Source organism: Netta rufina, assembly GCF_964035555.1.
Source record: "Netta rufina genome assembly, chromosome: 6".
NCBI lineage: Eukaryota > Metazoa > Chordata > Aves > Anseriformes > Anatidae > Netta > Netta rufina.
Genome location: NC_140129.1, coordinates 31,976,829 through 31,995,751, shown reverse-complemented (window position 1 = coordinate 31,995,751; position 18,923 = coordinate 31,976,829). Strand labels below are relative to the sequence as shown.

At 38.4% G+C, this 18,923-nt stretch overlaps 1 protein-coding gene across 1 annotated transcript in view; it reads left to right on the top strand.

The window, feature by feature from the left end:
• Positions 1–1,726: 1,726 nt before the first annotated feature.
• CCDC93 (CCC complex scaffolding subunit CCDC93) overlaps positions 1,727–18,923 on the top strand; it is a 39,717-nt gene continuing 22,520 nt past the window's right edge. The window contains exons 1-11 of the mRNA XM_084289663.1: positions 1,727–1,819; positions 2,767–2,880; positions 4,616–4,710; positions 7,123–7,234; positions 10,902–11,000; positions 11,745–11,801; positions 14,122–14,222; positions 15,058–15,097; positions 16,285–16,377; positions 16,853–16,903; positions 17,175–17,261. Of these exons, the coding sequence (XP_084145789.1) occupies positions 1,778–1,819; positions 2,767–2,880; positions 4,616–4,710; positions 7,123–7,234; positions 10,902–11,000; positions 11,745–11,801; positions 14,122–14,222; positions 15,058–15,097; positions 16,285–16,377; positions 16,853–16,903; positions 17,175–17,261 (891 nt within the window). The 5' untranslated portion in view covers positions 1,727–1,777. The remainder of the gene's footprint in view (positions 1,820–2,766; positions 2,881–4,615; positions 4,711–7,122; positions 7,235–10,901; positions 11,001–11,744; positions 11,802–14,121; positions 14,223–15,057; positions 15,098–16,284; positions 16,378–16,852; positions 16,904–17,174; positions 17,262–18,923) is intronic.

The following is an 18,923-nucleotide window of genomic DNA, read 5'->3' as shown; positions in this document are numbered from 1 at the left end:
TAGGTTTTATCCCTCCCTTCTCTGATATGCAGTTAGTACTTAAGCCTCTAGTTCATGCTGTCTTATGCTTTTTATTTATCCTTTCCCTTTAACACTCTTCTTTGGAAAGGAATTTTGTGACAGTATCATGGCTCAAAAATCTTGTTTCTAAGTTGATGCTTCTTTTCAGTAGTTGTACTACAATCTGTGTAGGCCAATGCCTTGAAAGGTCCCATCCATCCCAAACACTGCTTCCATTCAACTCTTCTTCTTGTCCCTCTGCTTTGTCTCAATCTTTCTCTCCATGACAAACAAATTAGAGCCTTCCAGTTCTCTCTGAGTAGAAAGCAGACAAAAAGCAGAAAGCATGTATTGCTCTGGTGAGCATGTTAGCCTCTGGGGCTGCAAAACAGTTTTCTGCAACTCTAATTAAGACATGGCCTGTGGTTATACCAGGATGCAGGCTGAGCCAGTCTGGCATATTTTTGCTTTTATTATTATTGTTTTGATCACTCTGTCACAGAAGCAGTCAGTACCGACTTGCTTGTGTATGCTCTGCTGCCCTCCAACGGATGGAAAAGATGCTCTCGCATGGCTTTTCTTGTTCCTTCACCTCCCTGAGATGTCTCTAGTTGCAGCCTAATACAGAATTTATTTCTGATAATGGTCTGTGTATGGCAAAGAGCCTAGAAACTCAACTCCAGGGTAAATTTGAAGAGAGATCGCCATCAGGTATTTCTGAGGCCGTATTCAACAAGAGAAGCTACCCTGCCTCCAAGCTGTGGACTAGTTTACTTCTGGGCTGTTATCACCCTGCAAATCCTTGTGTATGCACCTAACTTTACTCATGAGTCCAAAGTGCAGGCTGGGTGTTAGGAATTGGTGTCTGACAGCAGCTTTCCAGCTCCTGGCCCTGCCAATGCTCTCAGTGCCACTGCTGGGCGACGGGATGCCTGGCTTGGGCAGATCTAGTGCTTGCAGATCCACTTGTGAGCTTCTTATTTCATCCACTGGACCTGCCAAGGGAATATACCAGAGGAATATGTATTCCACAGGAATATCCAGCAGCCAAGGTGGTCCGAACCCACGCATGGGCCCCAGATGAGCCCCATGCTCTGTGGACAGTCGCTGCAGTGGCAGCACCAACCTAAGAAGAGTTCCTGAGGAGGAAGACCCATCCGCAGGCCAGAAAATATTTATTTATAACAGCCCGCCGCGGCTGCTACTTCCCTGACCACCAGCAGGCTACAAATGAGGGGTGGAACCGCCTAGCAGGGCACGAGGCGTCTCTCAGATCACATCTCTCAGCAAGCTGCCAGACCGCCTCCTTTCAAAAATAAGAATTAAGGGGGAAATACAAAATAAATAATTAAATAAAAAAAGAATAAACTCGATTCAAACAGCGGTGCCAGGGACGTGAGGCGATCACCTCAGCCCGCCGCGGGCACGGGGGCACCCGCGGGCGCCCCCAGGGGCGCTGCGGGCGGGGGGGGTTCGGGGGCGGGGCGGCGCCGCGGCGGTTGCGCTCCGAGCGGTCACATGAGGCGCCGGGGAGCCGCGTAGCCCCCGCCCTCTTTCCCCCACATTCCCCCCCCTCTCCTCCCCTCGGCCGCGAATGGCACGGCCCGGATGCGCTTGCACGCAAGGAGGGTGCGGGCGAACCATTGAGCGGGGGTGGGGGGACCCGGCAGCTGCCGGCTGGGAACACCCCGTGCTCTCGGGCGTTTGAGGGGAGGGGTGGGGGGGGAGGAGGAGGAGAGTGGACGTGACAGGCGGAGCGGCCGGACACCGGAGGGCCATGGTCGGCCCCCGGGGACAGGAGAGCCAGGGCCCCCAGCAGGTACCGTAGCAGCTCCCTTCCAGCCCTTGCCCCGCCGCTGTGAGGCCGGTACCGGCCGCGGGTGGGCCCGGCCCCGCGCCCTCCCTGCCCCTGACCCCATGAGGGGGTCCCGGGGGGGGTGTGGGGGTGCCGGGCTGCGCCCTGTGGGGGGCTTGGCAGGCGTTAACGGGCTCCGGGGAAGGGCGAAGCGGCCCCCCTTGGGGTTATTTTTCCCCTTTTCGTTTCCCTCAGAGGGTAAATGGGGGGGCTGTGAGGTGGGAACCCCCTCAGGACTGTTGGCCAGCGCTGGCCTTGGGCTGAGAGCTTGGGTGCGCTGCGCCTGTGGTAAGGCACGAATATTCTGGTAGCTGGGGGGATTCATCCTATGCCACGGCAAAAAGGCACTTCACGAGAGTGTGCTGGTAAAGCTGTAGGGCATTGGAACTATCCAGGCTACTCATCTAGGAAAAAAAAAATAAACCCCCGAAATCTAATTTAGTTTTTGTTACCGCCTTCCTTTGAGTTTGCTTAAAATTGCATTAGTTGAAAGGTGGAAATCCACAAAAAAAAATATGTCTGTTTTTGTAAAAATATTACAGAAGTGCTGATGTGACTGTACTGTTTTGTGAACCCCGAAATTGAAAGAGATGTGCAAAACAGAGAATAAATGAACGGTCGTATGGCCACAGGAGCAAAAACTATCAAGTCTGAGGCAAGCTGTGGACCTGGAGTTTGAACAGCAAAAGCAGATTAAAGTATTTAAATGTGTGGAGAAAAAAAGAAAAGTGATATTTAATCCATGCAGAAATGCGTTACGTATTTAATGTTTTTCAGTTTAATGACGGAATTGTTAATGGAAGTCTACTTTTTCCCTGATACATCTCCTGTGTTAGGATAAAGCCTGGGAAACATTCACTGGAAAAAGGGAAGAGAAATACTGAATAAGTGTTGCATTGTTCATTTGTCAGGTTGAAACAAGAGAAGATGAGGAACAAAACATCAAGTTGACTGAAATTTTGGAACTGTTGGTGGCTGCTGGGTATTTCCGAGCAAGAATCAAAGGGTTATCACCCTTTGACAAGGTAAGACCAATGCAGTAGTTTTTAAAAATCTTTTTTTTTTTTTTTTTTTTTTTTTTAAGTATATATGGGTTATTTTTTTCCAAGTCAGTTTAACAATTCTAGTTGATTTTTTTTATTTTTATTTTTTTTAAAGACACTTGCAATGCAAGAGGCTTTTCTATGTAAATGATTCTGCAAATGAGCCCCTTTGAGACAGGTCTCCTCTGTCTTGTAAAACATTTTTATGCAGGAAGGCCTGTTTTAAGAGAGACAATTGCAAGAGCAAACAAATTGCTGATGTGCTTTTCGATGTATATTATGGCTTAAGTTGGAGTCGTATACAGGGAACTTTGCTCCTCTCTGAATTGCATTTAAAACTGCGAAAAAATATTTGGAGATAGCATAATGCTTTTTAAAAAGAAGTATTTGTTAATTAGAAATGAAGAAGGATTTGGCTTGAGAGGCTTTGTGAAAGAATGGAATAGCTCACTTAGTGAGGTTATTCTGGGGTTGTTTTATGTGTCTTTAGAATGTCGCGTATGTCAACCTTTCATTGTCCTAGACAGGAAGTATGTGATACCAACAGGGAGCAGAGTTCAGGCTGAAAAGAGACTTCTGAATTGTTCTAGTGCTGACTCTGTGAGAAATTCCTGAACCAAGGTTTGACCACGTAGAACTATGGCACAGTCTTTAAATGGACACTTCTGTTTTCTGCTCTTCCTTCCAAAGTAGCACAGCCCTGCTTTGCAATACAATTTTAGTTTCCACATCCTGCGTGGGGTTACTGACCTTGGCTGTTAAGGAGACTGTGCACACAGACATAAAGTAGTTTCAAGGAGACTGCCTTAGGATGGGATGTTGTTGCACTTATGTCTAGAAGTGGATGCATCAGGTTTATACTTGCCTAAATATAATTGCAAAGTTACCATTTCATGACAATGCTCACCCTTTACAAAAATGTGTGTTGCTATTGAAAAGGAGCTGGCTGCTAATATAAAAAGGATACTGGTTAACTGTTTTAGACTGGAATGTGAGAGGCCTATAGGGTATTGCGAGGTTTTCTAATACCCAAATTTGGTGTGTGACATGAAGTTATTCCACATTTAATCCCTTCTTTATGATCGTTGTCTTTGCATACATTTAGGTTATCTTGCATATGTTTTTGTAAGGTTGTCATTAAATGTTCAAGTAGTTTAGATAATTGATGACATGGCTCAGGAGCTTAAATATGCTTAAGGATCTCTATAGGAACAGGGTCTGAGACAGATTTCTGTAGAGTTAGAGATCTCCATTACCATGTTTACACCATGCCTAGCAGTTGGTGTTTCAAATGTCAGCAAGCAAAGAATAACAGTAACAATAGTACTGTTAAATATATGAATGCAGAAATTATGATCCTTTATAAAATTTTGATGTGGTCAGTTTTTAAAAGATTACCATGTACTGCTACCTTGTATTACATGTGTACATAAATATTTGTCCCATAACTATTTTAAAATTAATATCTAAGGCTAATAGAGTAACTTAGAGCATCACTGATTGTTCTGGCTTTTTTCCACTCCTCTTGTACATGGATATCAGAAGTAGAATGCATATATCAACTTCTATGTACATGAATTTCAGGCTCTGCATAAGGGTACTGAGGATGGAGAACTTCAGAAGCTGTAGTTCTAAAATGAATAAAGTCTTTAAGATATGTTTGTTTTTACCTCTTCAGATTACAGTGGAACTAACCATGCCGTTGTTCCTTTGGTAGGTTGTAGGTGGCATGACGTGGTGTATCACTACTTGCAACTTTGATATCGACGTTGATTTATTGTTTCAGGAAAACTCTACTATTGGTCAAAAAATGTAAGTTGTTGAAATGGCAAAAGTGGTATTTCTGTCTTCCTTAGATAAGGAGAATGGAAGGGGGAGAATTACCTGATATTTACCTGTTTATAACAAAGTCAGTGTTTCCTGCTTTTCGAGATCATCCATTTTTGAAAGTCTGTGGGTTTCTGGATTGCTTAGACTGTAGTTCTGTGAGCTGCAAAACCCAGAAGGAAGCTTATTCCAAAAAAGACAGTTACTCCCTCTGCAATGCCATGTCTGTGCATCCCTACTAAGCAGTGAAAGCATTTATGTGGCTGCACGACAAACTGGATTGGGAACTGATCCAGGTTAAAACCTACCAAAAAAAAGGAAAATAGTTGTAACGTGAATCAGTTACTGGCTCCGGTTCTCTGTGCAGCTGCACAGATGCTTGTGCTGGCACAAGAGGATGATGCAGAGGCCAAAACAAAGGGCAGAGAGAGACCACGCTGCTGGAAACTGGGGAATGCAACATTAGAAGACCTTCCTTGAGTTCTCTGTGTCTGCTATGTTGCTGTGTAAATAACCTTTGGTTCTTCTTTCTGGTTTTGGGTTGAAATCAGAGGCATCAGCAAATGGAATCTAAATTGCTACCAAAACAGTTACCTGCTGTGATGTTGACCTGATGAGACCATTTTGGTTTTATGTCATTTCTTGTGCATGGAACTTAACTGTAAGCCAACCAATTCCTGTATTAGGGAAGGCTGTAAAAATCACTTATGCTGAGAATGGGGATAATTCTAAACTACATTATTTTTTTGTTTCTGTGATGAGCCATAATTAAAGCTTGCAGGAAGTAAGAATAGCCTGTCAAATTACAGTTGCATGAAGAGACTTATTTCCTCAACATATTTGGAAAGAACATCTTCCTGTGCTGTTTTCTCAAAAGTCATTTAGCATTGGCAAGGTTTTAACACATTTAAAAATAACGATTTGTTGCTTTTCCATTAAATTTAGAAATACTCAAATCATCATAGCTAACTACATAAAGCATTGGTAAATATACAAAATTAAATTTAGATTGAATGAAGATGGGGGTAGTGTGGTTTTGGTTTTAACTGCCAAGAAAATGTTTCTTATCTTTAAGAACAGCTGAATAGGAAATAATTAAGTTGTTCTGAAAATGTTTTTTTATCTTTCCAGCTGACTGTATGTAAAACTGGTGAAACAAAAAACAGTCTCATCCCCCAGAACAGCAAAAATGATTTATTTATATTCAAAGTCACACAAGCATAGTCAATTCCTATAGTCTGTAATGTTTAACTGAATGATGTGTCAGTGCTTCTGTGATCTCAAGATAAGGAAAACTTAAGTTGTGTTTTTTCAGTATTGTTCTGAAAATATTTTGATAGTGTGTTACTACTTAATTGCTGTGTCAACTATTAGAAATGTTGAAATAAGCATGGAAATAAATTAGGAGATTTTGCATCTGTTGGATTAAGTAACTTTTAACTACGTTTGCTGAGCATTTAATTACACTGCTGAGAGACAGTGCTGTTTCTGTGTAGTAGAATGCTAGTGTGGCGCTGTAGTGGAAACTGTCTTAAAAGCGTTCTGTCAGATTTTCACGTCTCTTAGCAAGTGTAAATTTTCAGGCTCCATTCCCAGGCTCTGGTCTGTCTTACCCCTCTCACTCCTTATTTATTTTTTCAGAGTACCAGTTATTCCTTGGGGCAGCACATAATATCACTGAGGACCACTTAATTATTTTCCTTCTTGGAAAAATAATTCTAATTTTTGCAAGTACAGTGTTCATCTCCAGTGCTGATACCTGGTTTTAAAAGGTGCTTAACAGTAGATAGCAAAAAAACGCCTTGCCCTAAAATGAGGGATTCTGTAGAAGCAGAATGGCGTTCTTGTAGATGAAGGCCTTTTGTTAGGGTAACCCTTTCATTTTACCAGCTCTTACCTGAACTGTAGAATGGGATGGTTGTCGGCAAATTTGGTTTTATTCACTTCAAACCAGAACCATATGAAGTAGACCATGTGCTTAACTGTTAGATGCAACACACATTTATACTCATAAAATTTCAGTAGTGACATTGAGATATTTTGGCAGTTTTATTAAGCAGGCTTTTAAGTCCTTAAAAGTGCATATCTTAGTCTTTCTTAACGTATCTTAAAGCTAGTGTTTTCATCATGCATGCATATATTATATCTACAAACACCTTTTCATTTCATCTGAGATGATGAGGGTTTTAATTAGCTCTTTATGGACTGATAATAAATAGCACAATGTAAAAGCTATTCTGTAAATGCGTTTGATTGCTTTTCACAGCTGTGTACAATGTACGATGGAAGCCACTAGAGGGAACCTTGTAACTGCTAATTGTGTTTGCAAAAATTGTTTGAAATTTACAAAAGAAAAATGAAGCATAAATACATTTGTGGTTTTCTTTTTTGTAATAGTGCCTTAACGGAAAAAATTGTGTCAGTATTGCCAAAAATGAAGTGTCCTCATCGTTTGGAACCACATCAGATCCAGGGACTGGATTTCATTCACATATTTCCTGTTGTACAGGTAATAGTCAATATTTTGCTGAGAAAGGCCATAGCATTTGCATAAAGATATTAACAAAGATTTATGTTATTGTTTGGCTCTTTACTTAATTTTGGAATAAATAATGACAGAGTAGTTCAAATAAATGCTTTTGGAGAATTGAGTGGTGTAAAAGATGATCCATTTTTAAGAAAAACACAAACTAAATTTTTTGAAGTGGACTCATATTGTGCCTCTTGCAGAAGTTAAAGAAACTGAAATTTAAGCTTGTTTCAGAACCTGGTAATCTATTTTGTGAAACTGGGAAATAGAACAAGTATCTTACAGCCTATCTTTAAGCTTACAGAGTAAGGTATGCAGGTAGTGGCACAAACAGCAGGATGTCAATAAAATGAAAGCCAGCTGGGGTTGTTTCTTTAAACATAATTAAGCATTTCTTTTCTTCCCCTGTTGGTATCAGTTGAAGACTGGGTAGAAAAATAAATTCCTCTGACATGTGATCCCGTTACTGCGTATTTGTTGAGCAATACTAACAGACTGCATGCATGCTCACAGTTCTTCAGTTTATTAAGGTTGAAGCTAACATGTGATATGTTGCGCTTGTGTGGTATCTAAAGAATCCTTGGTATGCTGTTACCGTTCTTCAGATTTTACTTTCATCTGCACACAAGAATGTAGCCCTGATAAATAGGGAAAGTGAAGACAGGTCAGCAAGCTTTCTCATTAAGTATCTCTTTCCCTCTTTCCTGTGGAAGAGTGTAGCAAGGAAGAATTTAATCAAATTCTACTTTGTAAGAAGTGGGGAAAACTTCCTGTTGTCTCTTTCTTGTTATCTTGTAGTGGGAGGCTCTGGAGGAAAACCACACTTAGCTGTCTTTCCCACAAAAAAAAAAAAGTGTGGTGTATGCTACTGTAATAAAGCTTTCAAGCTGTGCTCATGCTGCCTAAAGTGGGAAGTTTGTGTATTGTCAATGTGAGTTTTTGCTTCTAAACTTGTAACTTTCTACCAAAAGAATCCTACCCTAGATTAATTGCTCTGGTCAATTTAAAATGATAATATACAGCTACATTTATAACATGTAAGACTTATAGGAAAAATAATTCCTGTCCTAAAGTAAAGACGTAAACTATTTCTCCTGTTATAAAAATGTAGCATCAGGAATTCTTTTCTCTGACCTGACTTGTCAAAAATTCTGGTTAGAGATACTACCTTTAAAAGGAAAAATACATGGTTTTGAAGCAGGAAGGAAGACAGCTTCTGGATTTCTGTGGTAGCAGTGATTCTCAGTCTTCATAGCTGGCCAGTAAGCAGTATATCTAATCCATTCTTGGTGAAGAAGAGTTTCTTAATGGCTTTTTTTTTTTTTTTTAATGTGTAGAGGATCTTTTTCAGGGAACATGGCTTTCCCTGTATTCTAGAAGACCATGTAAGATGTATGATAGGCCTGCTATGCCATGGTGTGTAGGAATTCTGTATTTGGTAATGACACTTGACTTGATGCCATGTTAAATTCAAGATTCTGCTTACTGTCTAAATTGCAAGTCAGTCCCCAGATGATACAGAAGCTTTTTCCTTAGCTCAGCTCTGTGTCCCAAAAGCTCTTCCACTGCGCAAGTTAGTCCAGTGAACTTGATGGCAGGAATTTAGCTGAATCCTCCTCTACAAGAGGAATTGAGATTGAGCTGGCTCACTGCCACAGACTGTAGCTAAATAAACAAAAAATAGACTTTAAAAATGGGAACCCAGTGAGCAGATCCATTTCTGTTCTTCCTAGTAACTTTTCTCTGCAGACATAAGAAAAGTTATGTACAAAATCTTGTGTTGGAATGTGTGCTGTAATTAATAGCTTCTGTTTTCAGCTCCCTCGTTGTCATTGTAGTCCCATGGCTTTCCAGGGATTCACAGTTGTAGTACAGAAAACTGTTGCTGGCTCAAACTTGGATCCCAAGTATGATCCGATCTCTGATATGACCTGCTGCACAGGCTGTCAACAGCCCCCAAGATTTATCTTCTCCAACATTATTTAAAGTGTACTTGAGTCTCCTGTGGCTTTTTGTGTGGTCTTATAAATGTCTGAAGAAATGTATTTTTTTCTTACACAGGCATGTGGTTCTTCTTAAATGCTTCATAGTCTTAAAGATGCATCTTTTCATGGTGTTGCTGTAGTTTGTGGAAAAATATTAATATCTATAACAGGGAAATTTGATAGAAATAAGCATATCCTAGCTGTAATGGCTTCCACCTGGAGTACAACCAATATTACTGGGATGAGGTCATGTCCTAAATGGTGTCCTGTGCCATGGACTGATGATACAAGACAGGTTCTGTATTGGTTTCCGGCACAGGGAGCTAATAACACTTTCTGTTCAGCTTGCAATTGTGTCAAAATCCAGCCCGTCTGCCCCCATTTAGACTGTTAAAGATGGGTGCTGTGAACAGTCGAAGCTTGCTTTGTAGAAGGATGCCCAAGAACTGTAAAAATACCATGTGGACTATTTAGTTGTTTGTTTGAAATTATGTACCCAAGGATGGCATCTTTGGAGTAAAGAGGGGTTTTCCTGCTTGCGTGCAGAGTTTAATCATGCTTGTTTACATGCTGCAAATCTAATACTTCCTGGAATTGAGGGATATATTACATTCTCAGTATGGCCTGTGCAGGAGAAAGACAGCATAGATGGCTTGTGTAGCACAGCAGGGTTTAGAGTTTTTGAAGTATAGAATTCTGAGCAGCAAAACTTAGAGACTATAGCTGAGCTTTTGGTCTGGTGAGTTTTGAGGTGTGCTGGCTTTTCTGTGGCGTACATAAAAGTGAAAAGCCAGAAAATTAAAGTTTTAACATTTAAAGATGCAAGCTAAAAGAACAATTTTTAAAGTGGTCCACATCCATTTGTATTTCACAGTTGCTCATTGCTTTATTTTTTTATAATAAATCTAGTTGAACTACAAATATTTGGATTACAGAAATCCAAATAGGCAAAATTCTAATGATCTTTGCTTGTAGTTGTAAAGATTTCATATGTTTTGTTTATGAATTGAGTGCTATGAATTCCTACTAGCTGAGGTTTGCAATATTTTTTTCCATACTTATAAAAAAAAATATATATACTGAATTGCTTTTATATACTAATATATGGGAAGTTGTAGTGCAAGCTAAATATAGAGGAAATCGTGCAAGAGCATAACTAATTCTGTAAAATACTACTTCTGAATAACTATTCAGAGAAGTTGCTTTTGGAGTGCCAGGCCCTGTTCCAAGAAGTGTTTAAGGAAAGGTAGTTTTGTTCTCTAGACTGATGAATCCCACGGTAGTATGAACTCTGATCTTTGAGGTTTGTGTAGTTCAATATATTTCAGCAGGATGAAGAATGTTTGTTTTATGTATAAAATTCTGAATATAAGGATAGCCTTGTGAATTCTTAAAATTTCTTACTAGGTATGTGATGTCTTCTTTTGTTATCTTTTTAGCCCATAGAAGAATAGCAAGCATGAAGCTTATATAAAAGCTAGTTCTGGATCATTTTGTTAGGAGTAGGTCCCTCAGTTACGTGTTTAAACATAAATGTTTGTTTGTGTGCTTAAAATGTGCTTTTAGCTTTTATCATGTATTAAAAGCAATTATGAAGCAATTTGCTGTTCGCTGCTGTTGTTATTCTTCCTCTTTCCACTGACTAAAAACTTCTTTTTCAGTGGCTGGTGAAACGTGCAATAGAAACAAGGGAGGAAATGGGAGACTATATCCGGTCTTACTCTATATCACAGTTTCAAAAAACACACAGACTTCCAGAGGTAAGATCAAAGCCAGTTCTTTTTTCTATTGCAGTGTGTCAAATGCATAGGTACAGTGTTAGCTTCACAGCTCTGAAAGCCAGCATGGATGCACAAGAGTTGTTTAGACTATGTCGATATCCATCAGGCTATGGGGTTTTGCCTTCGCTATCCCTTTGTTAATAGGGCCTAGAGGAATCCATGTACAGATTCAGCTGGGGTTAAAATAAATAAATAAACTAAAACTTCATTGTGACAGAAATTTATAGATGTTAGTTAACTTCTTGCTTGGTATTTGCCCTAATTTTTCAGCAATATTTGTTAATTCTCTGTTGATGTTGCTTGCCAGGTAGCTTGTTCCTGGAGTGCATGTAGAGCTATGCAGTGTATCCTAAAATGATAGGGGAAACTTCTCTTTCACACTAAGCTTGCCCCAGCTTTTTTTTCTTTTCTTTTTTTTTTTTTCTGTAGTGTAGTAATGGTTGGAGATTCCACTAGTGGGCTGGGATGGCATTTTTGTCAGGTACTATACAAACAAAGAACAGAAAGACTGCTGATCTGGATATGGTTTTAAAGACCTACCTACCTATCTGATGAGAGAAGCAAGTACTTCTCTGTTGCTGGAAATCACTAGCATTTCACCAAACAGTCAGCTCAGTTAGAAAGCATGGGCAAAAAGCATTTGAAAAATTTGCTAAACTCATTAAAAAAGTTGAGAATTAGTCTCCATTCTTTGTGTTTTTGATCACTTCTTATATTTTGCAGGATGATGAATTTATGCAAAGAAAAGAGAAGGCCGTCAAAACAGTTACTGATATCTTTGTAAGTACATTGTTTTTTTTATGATTGAGAAGCAAGCAATTTTTGTAATGAAGTCACTTTGCTGAAGAACGGAAGTAGTTTTAGGACATAAGAACTGAGTCCTAATAGGTTGTTTTTTTAAAGTGTACTCTATTCTATTAATGTCTTTATTCAGGTGAACCCTTCTGAAAAGAAGGAATGCAATCTGCTAGCAGCACGCATTTACCTAGTAAATAGTAGCTCTATTTGGTTGTCTTGTCTGAAGTCCCATGGTTCTTGGTAGGGTTTTCCTTACATGTCTATCAGCATGTTTTGTAAAATTGCTTTTCAGAGCTCAGAGAATTACACAGAAAAGGTGAAATAGGTACAGGTATGCCAAATTGGGTGTTTCTTTGTTAATTGAAGAGAGTGAGTTCCTTTATCTGGTATGCTGGGGCTGTTACGTTGACATTCATAGTTTGTGGCCCTGGAATCAGCTGTGCATGTTACCACTTCTGCAGCCTGGGGAATAATTCCATATTCAGGGTCCAAGAAAGGAACAGATAACGGAAGTCAAGGAAGACAAGGTATAGTCTGGTTTGATACTGTTTTATACTGCTCAGCTGGCTTGTGTGAATATCTCTGAATAGCTCTCCTGGCTTTGAGCATGCTGGCTGCTCTCCCCAGTTTGTATCTATCTGCAGAGTTGATTTGCTTTTGATGTGCTTTTCCTCTGGATTACAGATCTCTAGTATTTAGGTACATCTTCACGGTAGAAAAAGTTTTGATGTTTGTTCATCATTGCTCAAGGTATCAGACAAGCACCTTTTCACTATATATATGAGCTCTGTCAGGATTATAGCCTCTCCTGCTGGCACCTGATCTTCTTATCAGAAGATTAATTCGTGAGATCTTTTAAGGTGTCAGCACGTGAGTGCAGTCTATAGGAAAATGCACAGGGAATTTTAAAGGGAGAAAGCACACAAGCTTTTCTGTCTGTCCATAGGAACTGGAAGAAAGGGCATAAGCTCAAGACTCTTCTGCAGGTCACCTTTAAATCACTGTGCATTGGAATTGGAAGAAAAATCAACTTTCCTAAAGGAGAGAACCATCAAGAATGAAAAATTAGTCTGTTGTATGAATTCATTATTAGACCTGGGGTCTAAGGACCTACCTCTTCTCAAGGGGACAATACAATGAGATTTATGGTCATAACCAGGTCTAAAGGTTAGAAAAGGGAATATTAAATATCAGTAATGCTTACTGGGATAAGAATACTGCTACTGAATTGTGAATATCTAGTAAACAGATTCTGTTGCAGTGGTTTTTTTCAAGTACTCGATTATCTCATACCAAGACTAAGGTTTATGGTATGATGTCTATTCTTTCTATAGAAGGTATAGCACACAATATCACCATAAAAGCTGTAATTATTTTTATGATTTCTATTACTTTTCTGTGAATGTTGAAGTACATGTTATGAGAGATTTTTGATCATAAAAAGCATATTCACTGTGATGGGCAAAAATGTAACAAGATTTAATAATTAGAAACAAAGATAATAGAAATTCAGATTGGAAATGACGTAAAAGTTGCAGAGCATAACTGGCAAATTCCAGAGAAACTTGCCAAGAAATACTATTTTCACTTGTTCAAAATCTCTACCTTGGGATTACATGTCTTGCTCAAACAGCTTTCAATCTTTTTTAAAGTTTATGGTTCAAGAATTGCTTGTTGAAAATCATAGTTCATGTTGTGTAAGAAATCATATCAAGCAAAAAATGATCTTTCATTTTCCTTTACAGTCTTTGCAACTTCTTGCCTTTATTGTTTTGTCATGTGTGAATATAGTTAATAGCTTGAAGTTAAGCATATATAGGAAAAGCACAAGCTTTTCATTGATTTCAGCATTTGTTTTAGTAATGTATTTGTTTTAACCATTTTAAGCCTGACCATCAGGGGATTTTAAGTTATTTGAATGTAAAACAAACCAAAAGGGAGCAGACCGTTCCTTTTTACTGTTGGCTCTGTGATGATGACTTTCTTTGCTGTGATGAGGGCTGGAATTTCCTCTCAGGAAAAAAGGATGAGATAATGTCAATGTAATTGATTTGGTTATAGTTGAACTGGTTATAGTTGTTTTTTAAACATGGAAAGACAGATCCTGTAACAAAATATGTAGAAATAAATTTAGTAAGATTTTATTGTGTATTTCCAAAAAAGATGAAGTCAAAGATGTTTATTTAGTAAATACATCGAGTTGGAAAGCAACCAGTGGTATAGATCACTCTAGATAGCAATGCCATGCTTATTTAAAAATAAATTATTTCTTCAAGCTCTGAATTCATTTACTGTCTTGCAGGAGGTTTACAAACCCCAGAGAAAGTATAAGCGTCAGAAGGGAGCTGAAGAACTGCTAGATGAAGAATCTAAGGTTCATGCTACGCTTTTGGAATATGGCAGGTGAAAGATTTCATTTGATTGACTGTTTTATATTATGTCTACTTAGAAGTATTCCATATAAAAATTGGTGTGGTGGTTTCTTTAATACTACTTGAGAATCATACTGTTTCATGTTTACTCGAGTTTGGTTTCAGACTTTGTTTACTCATCCTGTAAATTCCCTGGGAACTGGAGAGTCATATATGTGTAAAATGCCTGATACAGTGGGAACCCACTTTCTGACTTTGTCCCTTTTAGCAGGTTAGGTTTATTGAACGTACTTGTTCTTTGCTCCATAAAAATAGTTTATGCAATGATGGCAATATTACTGTTTTTGCAACACAAAACAATACAACTCGCGTCAAAATTTTAACCTCCAAAAAAAAGAAGATAGAAAAGTTTGAGTATATCTTTTAAGATCTGAATACTGTGCTTCAGAAAGAAGTTGCAGATTCATTTTTTAAAAAAAAGAGTGGTTTTCTGGGCCAGAGATTGCACTAAGAATATCATAAGACCTTTCCTGAGTTCAGGAGCTAACAGCTCAGGATTAATTTCCAAATGGAAAGAGAGCATCACTTCTTCCTTCCAGTAACTTTACATGACAGTATTTTAGGCACAGTCTAAATTTGCAGATCATAATGGAAGAGTAGATTGATTTTGAAATTATTCTGTAAATATGCTGCACTACCTGATTATTTAGTGTATTTGAAACATTCCAAAACTAACCTGAACCTGACTTCATATATATATTTTTTAAATAATCCAGTTTTTAGTGCATTTTTATGTTTAAAACTGATGGAATTTTAATTTATTTGTGGAAGCTGGAAACAGTAATTCTTTCCTGTTGTTGTTTTAGGAGATACGGATTTAGCAGGCAAGCAGGAAAAACAGAACAGGTAAAAAAAAAAAAAAAGTCCATCTACCCACCCACTCACTCCCAACTGGATGTCTGTGTTAATGACATATCCTGCCTGCTACATGAGTAATGAGTATCTTTTAGCTAAGTGTTCCATTATGTGGTCATTGAAGGAGGGGAGTGGTGGTGTTGTGTTGTACTTTTGTTTTGAAAGAATTGCACTTCTCAGTAAGAAATTTTGCAGTCATTTATTGCATAACAGGTCGTTTAATGTGAAAGAGAAACATGATACCATGCCATGAATAAGTCATGGTGCCTTTTGAAAAGCAGGATTCTTTCCTATGCTTTTGATGACAATGGAATCATAAGCTATCTTAGAATATTTGCAGGGTTATTATTTCAGTGCAGATACTACTTTGGGTACAAATTTTATTATAGACAGAGATGATGAAGAAATACATCAATTATGTCATGGACTCAGCAGTAAATTGAGTATGTTACGGTTGCCCTTTACTCGTTATCTCAATATTCCACATACAAATTTAGCATTTACAATTTATACATGGAGATGTCTCCAAATCTCAGCATACCTCTTTTTCCCTCAAGGTAACTGCCAGGCTGCAGTAATGTTTTATTGAGTTCATTTTGTTTGTTCATCAGCTTGACTGTCTTTGAAATATATATTGCAGCCATCATGTTTGTTGTGTGAATTGAGTCACCAGTAAGGCAGAACTAGAATGTGAATTAGATTAGTGATGCAATGGAAAGACCTAGAAATTGAGTTTGTCTGTCCCCAATTCTTGTTACTTTAGTGGTATAAATTCCTGTGATTAAACTAGGCAATGCTACGCTTTTTTAATGTTGCGTTTTTATCATGCCAATGCTGTTACTAAAAAAGAAAAAACTTTGGTCAAAAATTACAACTTTCCCATCTATAGCAGACATTTTGTTTAGACAACTGCATTGTGTAATTGGTAGTTTCCAGAAGAGTATGGAGTAAGGGATCTTAGCCCCAGATGTGTCTGTAGCAAGCCAGAGATGCTGAATCAAAGACCTTCTGAATGCATTTGAAATCAGTGAGGGATGGCATGAAATAGAGTGTGGGGATGTCCTGGTAGCTGAAATGTAATTATAAAAGCAGATCGTGTTCCATTTTATCCTTCCCGTCTGTATTAGTACTTTAGATTACATGAACTAGATATAATACTTTTAATTTCTCTTTAAAAGGCTGAAGATAAAAAAATTGTGCTACCTTCAGGGCTTGCAGCATCAGGAAAAGCTGAGCCTTGTGATGAAGATGACCTTCAAGCTGCTGAAGAGGTGTGTCAAGTACTGAAGTAGGCATGGATGTAACTAACTTGGATGGAGGGCAACAGTTACCTCTGCTGCTCCTTTCTCTGTTGGAAGGACAAATTAGGTGCTTAGCTGAAGGGAGAGTTGCTTTCCAGAAGAGTATGGAACTTGAGATCAATGTACAGGAGTTAAATGTTTATTGATATTCAATGCAAGAAAAAAATATTAACTTTGGTTTTGGAATTTAAACGTTTTTAGGAGGTCAATTTTTGTCTTGATACTGGGATCTGAATACTCTGAGTTAGACTGTACTTTTATAAAGAATTTTCCTTTATTCGGTAACTCCATCCATCTCTGAATTAACTTTCATAGATTTACTGTCCCATTACATTCATTAAAATGCATGTTACACGATGTTAGTTGTATATGTATGCTACTGTCAGTAGGCAGAAGTAAGTTAAATAAGATAATCTTACGTGTAATACTTCATATTCTGTCCTAGCTTCGCATTAAAACTCTGATGACTGGAATGGCTGCAATGGCAACAGAAGAGGTAAGCAGCATCTAAAACTGATACAGCTTTGTTTAAATTGTTGTTAGTTACGTTCTAGTGATCGCTGTTCAAATTCATCATCACAGGTGTTTCCTACTTCATTGGGCTCTATAGCACATTAATATGTGGTTATAGGGGCGATTTTTGTCAAATGTAAAAGTTTTCTATGTTTCTGTTAACATTAGAGTTTGGGGAAATTGCCATATATAAAAACACAGGCAGTTCAAAAACTCCAAATGTTTTTTTTTCTTTTACTTTGATACCCTTGCAGGGCAAATTGACAGCAAGCACGGTAGGACAGATAGTTGGACTCCAATCAGATGAGATCAAGCAAATAGTGTCAGAATACGCTGAAAAGGTAAGTGTTACCTGGTTGTGATTTACCAAATAATGTTCGATTACTAATTATTTTAAGCTTCTAAATTAATCGCTGTGATTCTCCTAAAACAACACTGTTCCATATATTCTGTGCATGACAGCACAGTCAGGATTCTGGGAAGTGTTTTAATTAGATTTAAATATGTACAAGCTTTTGGCATGAGAGCACATATTCCTTTATTGCATATACGAATAGTTTGGCTGTTAAGCACCTGCTTAAACTTCCTCATGAATAAGGAAAGGCCTGAGCTGATACCTATTGAAACCAGAGGTCTGAATGCATTTTAAAATGTTAAACGTTAAGCGCAGGAATACGATTTTGCAGGAACTGCTGAGGCAAAAACCTAGGCCTCCTCCACTTGGACTGTTAGACACTGTGATCTTACTTGCGCTGGGTACCATTTATCAGTCATGTGCTAGATCCCTCATTCTGAATCTGGTATTACCAAAAAACAAATCTTTGCGTTTTTAAGTCAAGGCAATTAGCTGTGTATATTTGCTCCATTCATTGTGTTCAGCAGTGATTATTTTCTTTACAGTAATGTGAGGAAGAAATCTGGCTCTTGGAGCAATTAATACATATAATACATCACTGCCAGTTATGAGTTATAGGTCGCTCTTATTTGTCCAATAGTCTTCTCATATTTCTTCCTTTTTGTTGACACTTATGAGGTATGGAGCTTTCCCATTTGGGAGATAAACCCTATAACTCAACAGAGTCTATAGCAAATTCTTGGCCTTTCTTTATTATAAAGGATTGGAAGAACAGAAGCCCAGGGGTCATATTTCAATGTTACATTTCTTCTGTTCTGAGAGAAGGCAGCAAGACCTTGACTATTACAGTAGAACAATGATTAATACTCTGGGAAGTAAGAACTGATTCAAGTCAAACCAAAAATATATCGCTTTTCAGATCTACTGGATATGATGGAAAAGAAATGCTCTGTGTGTGTGTGTGCGTACACCAGGAAAAGGGAATTAAAGATGTTATCAAACAGCTTAATAAAGCATCAACTATGTTTGGATATGGTTCTAATAGTTTTAACCCCTTTGATGTATTCCTACTCTGAAGAAAAAATCGGTTCTTATTTGTCAATCAAAATCTTAATAGGTTTCACAGGCCCATTTTCAGTGCAGAAAGCTGGCAAACAAAATTCTAGATCTGATTTTGCCATATGCCAGGACTGTGCTTACAAGATGGTGTTTTTGCTGGAGATCAGTGTGTAGTTTTCTGCGTTTCCCGTCCTTTCTGCTGCTATGTTAACTTGCTTGGTGAATTGGAAGGAAAGTTTCTAGTGTTGTTCCTCATTTCCTAAAAAAAAGTCTTGGCGGAAAAGCGTTAACATGGCTTTTATTTGCCTATCCATCGCCAGCTTTTTAAGGACAGTTATTCAAAGTAGTTTTTAGTGTGCTACTTGCAAATTCTCAGAGGAAGAATCCCCACACAACAGAAAGTTTTGCTAGGAGTAGAACTGGATGGAGAGCTAGCTTGTTCCTTGTTAAAATGAGATGGCTATAATTGGAGAAATGCAGCCTCAAAACTACACCTTTCAAAAATGCTTGAAGAAACGTTTTCAGAAGTGTTAAATGGTGTTCGCAAATTGTTTTCATATCATGAGGAGTTGACTTGGAATATTTTTGG